The sequence below is a fragment of the Pavona decussata genome, unplaced genomic scaffold (genome assembly GCF_977016875.1).
Source record: "Pavona decussata unplaced genomic scaffold, jaPavDecu1.1 SCAFFOLD_386, whole genome shotgun sequence".
Classification (NCBI taxonomy): domain Eukaryota; kingdom Metazoa; phylum Cnidaria; class Anthozoa; order Scleractinia; family Agariciidae; genus Pavona; species Pavona decussata.
In genome coordinates, this window is record NW_028145758.1 from 3,555,588 (window position 1) to 3,567,321 (window position 11,734).

At 41.5% G+C, this 11,734-nt stretch overlaps 1 protein-coding gene across 1 annotated transcript; it reads left to right on the forward strand.

Moving 5' to 3' along the window:
• The first annotated feature begins 132 nt into the window (after positions 1-132).
• Positions 133-9,938, forward strand: LOC146451727 (uncharacterized). Its single transcript, XM_085098722.1, has 6 exons — positions 133-519; positions 1,204-1,468; positions 4,250-5,224; positions 6,107-6,593; positions 7,248-7,444; positions 7,677-9,938. Exons 3-6 carry the CDS (start codon positions 4,275-4,277, stop codon positions 8,449-8,451), a joined length of 2,409 nt encoding a protein of 802 aa, XP_084954848.1. The 5' UTR covers positions 133-519; positions 1,204-1,468; positions 4,250-4,274; the 3' UTR covers positions 8,452-9,938.
• The last annotated feature ends 1,796 nt before the right edge of the window (positions 9,939-11,734 follow it).

The window sequence follows — 11,734 nt, forward strand, 5'->3', positions numbered from 1 at the left end:
CCGCGCGCTCGAAGAAAGAGAGGAAAGCCCCTCCCCCATTCCTCACAACAGAGCTGTACTGAGCTACTGGGAGCTCCTGGCAAGCAATTCAGTAGCATACAAACAAGTGGTCTTTGCCGTGTGTACCAACTACCGTGAGTGCTACCCGAAATACATCAAATGTGGCGGCAATGTGTAATTTTTTTTAATATTGCGTGACACGTAGTTGGATGTCACGGAACACATTAGAGATCCTGACAGCTCGTGAATTGAGATAGGAAATTGAAATTCAATGCAACATCAAACAAATTCAAATCCTCTTCGTGTTATGACTGCGTTTTCGGTATATTCAGTTCCGCTTTGTATAAATCAACTGAAGCGCAACCAGTCTGTCAGTCAATCAGTATTTCGCGGAGAGGGTGAATGATTTTTTTACCTTTTCATATCGTATCAATTTTCTATCATCTCGAGTAACCCAGCTGAAAGAACCTTTACAACTCCGGACTGAAAGTCTAAAACGGACCATATACCACAGCTAAGGTAAAGTTTCTTTCACATCTTTGATCTCATTTGTAACTAGCTTTGAATAATCAGATTCCAGTCTTACACTTTGTCTCTTACTTGACTATTGCATCTGGTAAAAATCTCTTGTGATCACGATCACCATAGCATGTGGGATTATCCACAATGTCAGCAATGTAACAATCGTGAGCACTGGGTTAGCGACTGCAGCTGCATGCATTAGCTATCAATACAAGAAACTGAAAGAACGTTTGTTTTCTTTGTTATTCTGTAGCTGGTAAATTGCAAAATCGTCGAAATCGGATGAACGCGTGCAGCGGAGTCAGAGTTGCGTGTATCACGCGCGGAGAGCAATCTTCCGACAATTGCTCTGATTTCAAAATTGATTTAGAAAGGAAATACAGGAGAATAACTCTCCGCCTCTGGACACAATTTTCCGGTCGTCTGACATTGGGAGCTTTCTAGTAAGAGCATCTGTGTAAATGCATAACAAGAATGTGACAAGAACTCATGGCCATTGCCATTGCAGAGAGCTGTAGATCGAGGTTAGAAGAGGCCTACCTATAGAACAAAAACTTCTAATTTTAAAATTCTTCTTAAACAGAAGACTCATTCTCGCAGGGTCGCCCGATTTTTTGACCCCATTTCACTTTTTATCGTCATTTATTTATTTTTACCGTCTTTGTCATCCATTATTTTTAGTGCAAATGTAACATAACAGTGGCGTTGGGCCAGTCTGTGACGACTTCCGGTGAATTGACGGTTTTTGTAGGGAGGGATCTGCGAAAGGAAGTACAACGGAACGTGTTCCTCTTTTTCCGAAAACATCAGCTGATGCGTCAAGGGAATTAACGGTCGCGAAATACCGGAACAAGCTGCCTGTATAAACGTGTATACGGTAAAGAAACTTTCCGCAATTATTATCAGACTCCAAGCAAGATCACTGAGGACTCGTACATCTATCAAGGTAAACTGAGACGAAACGTTACACTGCTATATCGCTTGTATTATAATGATTCCTGCCCCTTGCATCGAAAAGTGGCACGGAATATTTAACAGTGTAAGGCCATTCCTTGAACGCTTCGTTTTCCATCGTTCGAATTATCCGTTTTTCCAAAAAGGTTCAAATTTTACTGCCTACATGCACATCGGTCCAGTTTTCTCGGGGCGATTTCAGATAGCCTGTTCAACGAATACCAGCGCGCGAACGAAAAATATTGCGAGCGGGAAAAAATGAGAAGAGACTACTTTTTGAACGACTGGAACAGGCGGGGGGTGTTTGAAGTTTCATTTGCCTTGTATGCATCTGAAAGTGGCTTGCTTTCTTAACGGCAAAACTGTGTAGGGCGATAGCGGCTCGTTGCATTTCTTGTTCGTCTGGTTTAGACGCATTATGCGTCTAGACGAACTATCTTCTGTTGTGCGTCATGCAAGACGTTCAACAGAAGATACTTCGTCTAGACGGATTATGCGTCCTCTAGTATAATCAAATTATAAAGGCTCCTGCCGGTGAGCCAACTCGTAAACGCAGAAGTGAATAGTGGTAACCATAACGCAGTAATCGTATCAAACTACGCTACAACTAAGAATTCATGGACACCATGCGGGAATGAAGTTTGACCTGAAAGGTATAAAACATTGTTCGCATTGTGTTTGGTTGGCCCAGGACTCGAAATATATAAAGGACCTCATTTTTTCCGCATTCTTCGCCGCTTAGATTTTAAGCCGTTCCTTTCAGCGCGATTGAGCTCCTTGAATAGTTTTGTATCCGTCAAGAAAGTTTAAATTTTGAAAATTGTTTAGAGCCTTTGGAGTGGTTGGCTTTTAAAGGTGAAAAGAAAAGGAACATTTTACCTTAGTTGTCTAGGTAAGTTTGAACCGGGACCCTTCGCCTCAATAGATTTCCATCGAGGAGACTAATTTTAGTATTAATTGATTGTTTAGGGTGTCTAACCATGATCTGGCACCCGTGGCGCAACGATTTTAACAGCCAAATGACTTCAGACTGCCAAAGACGAATACGCGAATGAACACGGATCACCCTCAGACGTTTCTCCATCGTATTTTCCTCCTTCCATTTCGCACAAAATCCCTGTTGACTTAGACAACAATCACGGCTTTCAACAAGGACAATGCGGGGCTTTTTCTCAACAAAATAAAAACGCATGAAGACTATGTACATTGGTCGAGTATTCTATAGGCTATTTCCTTTAATTTCGAACTCCAAAAAACGTGAATTTTCATATATGAAGGAGGAGAAAAACTAAAGCGAGCCGTGTGAGTATGCCATATTTGAAAGTTTACAGCCTATCGATTGACCAGTGGAACGAGCGAGTGACATTTTCCCCACATCACGATAACCCGTTCATCGTGCATGCGCGTATTCACGGCAGTCACGGGGAAGATATATCGGTCCCGTCCACACGTCTCCGTTTTTGTTTGAAAACGCAAAAGTTTCTTTTCGTTTTAAAAAATTTCTAGCGTTTTTTAATCATGTTTGCTCGTCCACGAGTATCCGTTTTCTTTTGAAAGCGCAAAAGAATTTTTTTCCGGTTTTGCCTGCAGCTAAAACCGAAACGGAACTTACGAAAACGTTCGACCTCGTGACGTCATTGAGTCCGAAGACTTCCGTTTTCAGGCGTCCACATGAGAATACAAAACGGCGTTTTCAAAAATTTCTACTCTAAGCAAGAGTTTACTCTAAGCGTTTTTGGAAAGTTGCGTTTTCGGCAACCGTCTTCACCGGATACGTGTGATCTACGAAAGGCCAATCCGTAAAACAAATTGTGTTTTCATTAAACGAAAACGGATACGTGTGGATAGTTTCGTGCGCTATTTTGGTAATTTCAATTTTCATCGTCAGTTTCATTGCTCTCCTCGACAGAACGTGCCGCCGACATAAGTAACGCGGTTTTAGCCTGTGAACAGGCTCCTATGTGGGGAATAGGGAGGGGAGAATAATCGAGCTCGGTCTGGGGGCCTTTCTCGCTCCCATGCCCAGACCGCGCTTGGCTTGCTCCGCACACCGATTTTTCTCTTCCCGTATACCAAACTTTGGGAGCCTGTTCGGTATTTCGCCGATTTTCGACACGATATTACGGGTTTTAAAGCTTTTTATTCACGGTGTTGCGATTTCGGGTATACCCGAAATTATCCCTCCTTCCTAATTAATTCCTGTAACTCTAGTTGCGTTTGGCCATTGCTAGGTACGTTACACCATGCAACGAACAAATTTTTTTATTTTTTATTAATTCAACACAAATTTAAAATTTGCAAAAAGAAGAGAGAAAAATATTCATAAATACACTAGAGCAGGACAGGTTCATGGGCTCCTGACTAGAGAAAGATACTTGTGGAGCGTGCTGGAAGTCTAAGGAGACGTCAGAAGGCTGATGGGATTAGACTTCCTCTTGTAATTAAGAAGAATTAAAGTTTTTAACAATACATCTCATACAATTTTTCTCCAAACACCGTTGTCGAGGCAAATTGTACGAACCTTTGCTAGACCGTGTATTAACATCGCTTTAGTGTGTTTTCTATTCCTCAAACCTGCAGGACTCTTGACGATAAGAAACTGTCCGAAAAACAAACAAACTAAACAGAAGGAAAAAGATCCGAGAAAAAATTATAACGTACCGCCTAAAAAATTTCCCGGAAAATTTCCTAGTGATAGAAATATGGTGTTGGCATTTCGCCACTGACGGTTGCGACCAATAATTACTTATACATGTTTTCGCTACTTTCAAAGGTTTAATTTTTAACGGCGTGTTGTAATGGCGGAAGACCAGATTGGCTTGGCTTTCTCCGGTGGTGGGATCCGTTCGGCTGCAGTGAGTTCCGGAGTGTTAAGGCGACTTCTTCGCCGCGGCGTTAAAATCCATTACGTGAGCTGCGTTTCTGGAGGAAATTATACCGCCGCGGCTTACCTGGACTGGAAATACAGAAACAACAATGAAGATGACCATAAATGGCATAAAGCATTTTTCCAGCAGATGCGCACCAGAGTAGGTTACGTTTGCAACTGGCAAAGACCCCTGCAAGGCATTCTGGAGACTGTGGTACTTGTTTTGCTGCTCATAACAGTCAACCTTGTTATCCCCTGTGTTATGTACAGCACATGCGCTTTCACCACTGCATTCATCATCGATTACGTGTTTGGCTCAATCATGCGCGAGGGTTTTGAATGCATTAACGAGCCTATTAATGCAACCGGAATCGCTGTAAACATTTCGACCACAGAGCGACGCTGCACGTTCGAGTCCGGCATGAGTGACCCAGAAGTGAGGGATCAGTGCGTGTTGTTTATTCTGCTGACGATTTCGTTCATCGTGTGTCACGCTATCAAGCTTGTGGCTTCGTTCAGAATCAGCTCGATTGCCCGCTTCTTGCAGATTATAAGCGGACTGCTGTTGGCGTTTACTTTCACACCGTGGTTAATCCAGCAGTTTATCAATGTGCTCCCTTCCTGGCTCAATATCTCGGTGATCGTTCTCAGCATCTTCTTCTGGCTTGGGTTCCCGCCCTTGCGAAGGAAAGCTTCCCTCGCAATCGTGCTCTATTTCTACGCTTTTGTGATCAAGTGGCGAGTGTACCAGACTAAAGTGATGGGTATAGCATATGATGACCATCTGTTTTACGTCCTGCTGTTGGTTTCCAGTGGCTTTATCTGGATCAGTCCCTATCTTGGCATTTTCAGCGCTACGTCGATTTTCACTTACTACAAGTAAGTTGGCTTAATATAATACTGTTGTCTTTCATCACAGATCATATTGGGTCGTTATGTTTAATTTAAGGCCAGGTTTGTTTTTTTTTACTTTATACCACAAGTACGTCGCCATAACTAGTACTGGAGATGTTTTTTGGTGAAGATCAAAGAACATTATTATCTAAGGCCGATGTTAAGCATACAATACTTACACATCGAAATTCTGGGTGTCTGTTATACTTGCCGATGTTAATAGGGAGCAAAATTGCGTGAAGATGTTTCACCTGACAGTGCTGTGGTTCTATTACTTTCGGGTTGGTTTTGGTATATTGTGGTATGCCCACTCCATTCCCCCACGTCGCTCCGCACCCCCCCCCCCCCCCGCCCCCCTTCCGTGCCTCCCAAGCAAATAGGGCACGCAAGTGAAAATTGTCTGTCTTGGTAAAACTCTAAATTGTTGGTTATGCTTCTAGATTATTGATTGTAAATTGGAATCTGTTTAATCGTAACTTTTCCCAAGCATATATATAACCGGTATTTAGTGGAGAGTTGAATACGTGGTAAAATTCCGTTGAACTTTGGACGGCTATCCAAATCACCGAGAAGCTGGAACACCAGCAAGAAAAACCTTGAAATGGTAGAGTTTCTTGAACCTGGCTGAATAAGTCTCATTTTATGCTTTTGCAGATGTGAATTTTAATAGCAGGCGTTTTCCACTCCTAGAGCGTGGAGGCGCCGTGTATCCTAGAGCGTGTAGGTGTCTTGTATGTGTTAGTGTATCCGACAATCGTCGGACGTTCGGTCGGAAAATCGGACGGTCGGCAATTCGAGGCTGGATTGCTCTCCTCTCTCCCGTCACACCAAGACAAACTGATGACAGCCTTTTTTGTGCTTTTTCAGGTGGAGGCTTCAGAAAGCGTTTTTTACCGAACAGAGCGTTGGCTCACTTGGATGTGGAGGAATCAGTTGTCGCGACTTCTTTCCAATTCTCTCCTGTTGCCCTCACAAGCACAACGCAGCCAACGATCCTCTTCTCATGGCAGACTTGAAGGAAGTCAAGCCAGAGTACATAAGCAACGTGGCGGTAGATTACTGGCGCAAACACCCGTCGGTGACGAAAGAACCATCGTATGCCGTGATGTCTCTATCTCCAGAAGAAAATGAACGCATCGATCATCAACCTGGAGAAACATCTGATGAACTCAAGCTGACGCCTTATTACGTCCATCAACCGGATGCCATGGTAACCTCAGCTGCTGTAATGGCGCTTAGTCCAGAGCAAGACGAGCCGTTCAGGGATCTGCAGATTATGTTGGGACTCACTCTCAGGAAAGGATTCAGGAGCAATCCTAATGAAACAATGGGGTGCTCTCCACTTGTATCCAGGGTAAGAAGAACTAAGGTTTCGAACGCAAAGTAACATCTAACAAGAATTACCCTGAAGCTTATTCTTCCAGCTCTCGCGACAGCATGCGGTGAACAGTCCACAAAAATATGCGCACAAAAAGTTCTGTTATCCAACCAAGATTGTATTGACGAATCGACGGTCAAACTGTTTTCAACAAATAGAACTAGTTTGCAAACTCGTCAACTTTCTTAATTCTTTCTTGGGCTTGGCAAAAATTGCATTTGACACGTTATTCTCCTAGCAGAAATTTCTCTTTGTCGTTTCTCTTTTCTTGTTTAATTTTGTCGCTCTGTAAACGGACACAACCAAGAGAAACCTCTGCTAGACGGATATTGACACGCGAACGTTTGCTAAACACTCGATGTTTACTTCAAACGCCAGCGAGAGGTGTGTAGATAAATCAATACACAATTGCGCCAAATAACTACAGATTAATGGAGGTTTGGTGTATGAAAGCACAAGTGTGCCAAGTTTTTGAAGTTTGACAACGTGACTTCACTTATTTAAAGTTTTTCCTTGGAAGTTAATGGCTTTACATATCGTTATTACCAACTGTCCAAACTCACTGTAAACGTTTTATTCTATAAAAGTGAGTACATATCAAATTGTTTATTGTTTTCTTCGCTGTTGCAGATTTTCACAGTACTGATCCAGAGTATCGCTGCTTTTCCTGTAATGTTTCTTGCGGTCATTGCGTTAAAAGACTGGGACATGAAAGCTGAAGAGGGTTACGCTGTGGCTGTTTTTGTGTCGTATTATCTAGTATTCATTGGCATTGCCATTGTGCCAACTGGGGGTGAGCCACCATGGTTTTATGACAAGTTTGCGAGGTACGAATTGAAGTCTTTCTTTTCGTTACATTTTTCAGAAAAAGAATAATTTTTCAGCCAGTTTGTGTCTGTTGCGATCAGCAAGTAATGTACGACTTTGCTTCTAAAATATCTTGCACCAGAGCACCGAAAATAGCTCAGAGACAGTGGTTTATGGAATACAAAGGTTATCCCCCGCATACTCGCTATTATGATTAAAAGAAATTTCTTTTTTGTGTTTTTCTTTACACAGATGGTGTCACGTCCACCTCTATCATGTACGATTTTTACGCGAAGTCTTCAAAGTTAACAACGTCGGTCCCAAGCCTCCCGCAATTTTATCTCTCAGTGACGGAGGTCGCCTGGAGAAGTATGGTCTGTTGTATCTGCTGAAGAAAAGGCTAAAAAAGATTCTTATTGTCGATGGAAGCTTCATTAAGAGTGACGCAGACTATTCCAAATACATTCTGAAATCCATGGATCTAGCGAGGGAACAGCTGCATTGCGAGTTCGTTGGCTTGGGTGGCCGAGATGTCAAAGAACAGATGCGTAAAGAGTATGTAGATGTCCCACGCGGCCGACAGGCAAGGCATTTTCAATTTTTAGTCCGATATTTCGAAAAGAAGACGGATAGCGGTTACTTTGAGGTGGGCACAGGTGACATTATGATCATTGCACCTCGCCATCCTAGCTACGGAGTCAAGCCTTCCGAAGACATGGGCACAAGTTGGGCAGACTATGAAGAGGACCTAGACAAGGAAGAGTGGGGCCCAGGTCCCGTCCTGAAAGAAGAGGAGGTTGATCGCCTGACATTCTGCTGTTGTGAATGTTGTCACACAAGCCGGGGATTCCTTTCAAAGATATCTAGAAAGATTTGCTTGGGTTTCCCGAGTACTTCGACGATCAATCAATTTTTCACGCCCTCGCTATTTACAGCCTATCACCGCGAAGGATACCGCGCATGCGTGGAGTCACATGCTGAGGAGTTCTTGACTAGGCAGGTGACTGAGCTGGAAAACGTCGTTTAGAAAGCTTTAATCAAGTTCCTCCTTTCGTTTTATACACAAGCACATGCCTTGGTCACTTTCAAAATTCGTTCCGTTTCAATGATTGAAACAATGGTTTCGTAATACTGCTTTGCAAAAGTACTTTTTGGAAAAACGCAGCAATCAAATATATGTTCAGAAATGACGTTTTCAATATCAATTGTCAAGAACAATTAGGTTCAAGCTATTTTTGGTGAACAATGAACAACGAATTAGATATAGCATTGTACCTGGCTTTGTAGTAGGCATTTTCATGTAGTCATTTTTCTTTCAAACAAAAATTCAATATAATATTTGAGAATGATGTGTTGTTTTCTCAGTGGAATAGGCATACTCGAACGAAAGAAATCCGAGTTTTACCAAGAGGAGTCGAACCTATGAACTTGCGATTACAAGTCCGGCTGCTCCATCACTTTATTCTCATTTTACAAGGCTTAAGATATACCATCACATTTAATCCATTGCGCACTATCAAATATTTTCGACTACTCTTTTGGTCATACACTTGATAATTTTTTTGTTTTTGCGTTAGTAGATACATGTAGAGTGACGTAATTCGGAAGAGCTGTAAAAATATGCTTGGAGTAAACGTCTTTTACTTCACTTATTCTCTCTACTTTCTCTGTTGTTGTTGTTGTTGTTGTTTTTTTTGTTGTTTCTCATTTATTTTAATTTGCATGATTCCCAACTCCAGATTTGCTTTTTTGCCTCCAGTCCACGCATGCTCAATAAGCCAACATCATCCTAGGAGGCAGCGTTGTCGAGTGGTTAGGGCGCTGGACTTGAAATCCGGTGGTCCCGGGTTCAAGTCCCGCTCTGACCGCTAGCTGGAGTTGTTTCTCGGTAGCCCCGGCAGTTAGTCAACTCTCTCTAAGGCGGACACCCTCGGTACCAGATTTACTGTCCGCGTTAGAGAGGTGTCCGCCTTAGAGAGAGTTCATGTAAACTGGTACCCGAACATCAAAACTGAAACCAGTGCTTTATTACTTTAGATACAGTGTACAATGTAGTCATGACAGGCCGGCTGTGTCTCTTTTATATATTCCTTACGGAATCCAACACAGTTCATACACACTTTGAACATTTGTGAATCAACCTTACCAAACCTCGTTTGTGCCGCTTGTTATTTGACAGTACGTGGAGTCGGGGTTCATAACCCCCATTCACTACGAGAAAAACTTTGTAATGCTGCACTGTTGTTGCATTAATCTACACCCGCTATGTAAGTCGTTTCTTGGAACTTGAATGAAGTAGCGTCTCTTATGAAGTTACAGAAAAAAGATTAAACCGTGGGGGTGGCTACGGGCTTAAAGTCCCATGCAAAGCTATGCAAGTACAAGTTTCAAGGTGTTCCAAAGGTGGTGGCCTGGATAGCAAAGTGCATAGGTAAAGAAAACGAGAAGATTACAACTGCGGTTGATCTAAACCAAGACGCGAAAAAGCGAAGGAAGAATACAAGTGACTCAACTGATTCCAGCAAACGGCAGCGCAAATGAGTTGTTGTATAAATGACGGGAAAAGTGACTTTAATATTGTATTAAGACATATTGTAAGGTCTGGTATATTTTATTAAAACCACTGTTATCAGATTGCGCTAATTTTTCGGAATTTTGGACCTGTTATAAAATTTCAAAAACATCCGGTGTCCACTTAAATTTGAGAGGTTTTTTAAACAAACATGTTGGAAAAAGTGTCCGCTGTCCGCCTTAGAGAGAGTTCAGTTACAGAGAAACAAGCGAAATTCGGCAGGGACTAAATTTTCTGTCCGCCTTAAAGAGGCGTACGCTTAGAGAGCGTTGACTGTATGTGAAAAGAAAAAAAAAAACAGATCTTAGTAAGGGTTATTGAAATCCAAAATGAAAATCAATAGGGGTAACTACGCTTTTGTCAGAGAAAACTTCAATATGAAAAGAACTGCCATGCATTGTTGTGTATTTTTGACCTTTTTATAATTATATCAGTGTTGTTGCTTAATATCTCTGAATTGCGAAAAATGCGCGGTTACCCCCGATTCCCATTTGGATTCCAATAGCCCTGGCTAACATCTGCTTTTCCCACGAGTTTGGTTGGAGCGGACGGAAAAATAAACATGTTTATTAAACAATGACTCGTTAGCTAACACAGTTCCAGAGTTTTGATTGGTTTACTGGCCTTGGTATACATATGAGCTAATCTCGTACCCAGATCTCCCACGAACCGACGACTGAGATCGGGGTACGAGATTACATATGAGCCATTATACCATGGCCAACAAATATGGTAAGAGTACGCATCCGGGGGAAAAGAAAATATCACTAAATTAGCAGGAATTAGCGATTTTTCGTGGTTGTTAAAAAAAAAAACAATCATTCCACTCACACTTGTTGGACACAAGATGATAGGTAGCCAACTCGGCGCTGTGCCCCTCGTTGGCTATCTATCATATTGTAACCAACAAGTGCAGTGAGCGGAATAATTGTCAAACGTATTTGTCTCTTCGTGATAGCGCAAGGACCTTCGCTGCGATCGATCCGTCAGCGAAATATTCCGGCTCCTGTGCGACCCTCTCTCTCAATCAGTAACATAAGCAATATTTTTTCGACTGAATTTACAGAAAAAAGGTGCTCACATCCACCCATTTCAAAATTATTACATCCGCCTTTTCCAGGTGTCCCCTGCTTCAAAAAAAAAAAAAAAAAAGATAAATAAATAAATAAAAAAACCGTGAAATCCCAGTTTTAACTACCCCCGGTTTATGGCTCATCTACGTGTCGTAAAAAAATAATATTCCGGTTATAAGCCCACCTCTATTTTTTTTTTATAAATTTATTTAGTTGTTGGTTTTGTTAGAGTGTTGTAGTTGTTTTTTGTTCCAAATATTAAAAGTAATTTCCATTTCTTGTGACGCTTCAAAACCTGAATAAAAAACGTATTGTATTTGAGTGTCGCTTATAAGCTTCATAGTTTCCTTTAGGTCTCCTCGCCATTGTTAAATCTATTTCTATTTTTTTTTTTTGTTTTGTTTTCATTATATTTGTGGTGTGGCAAAATAAATAAACTTAATTATTATTATTATTATTATTATTATTATTATTATTATTATTATTATTATTATTATTATTACTATTATTATTATTACTACTACTACTATTGGTCGTTGTTTTTTTGCTAAAAAGTTCACTCAGGTAACGTGACTCCACACTTTTTCTTTTCATTTTTTTATCGTGCGTGAAGTGCGTGACACGTTACACGACAGTTTCTTTGCAGCGCAAGGAATCATGGAATA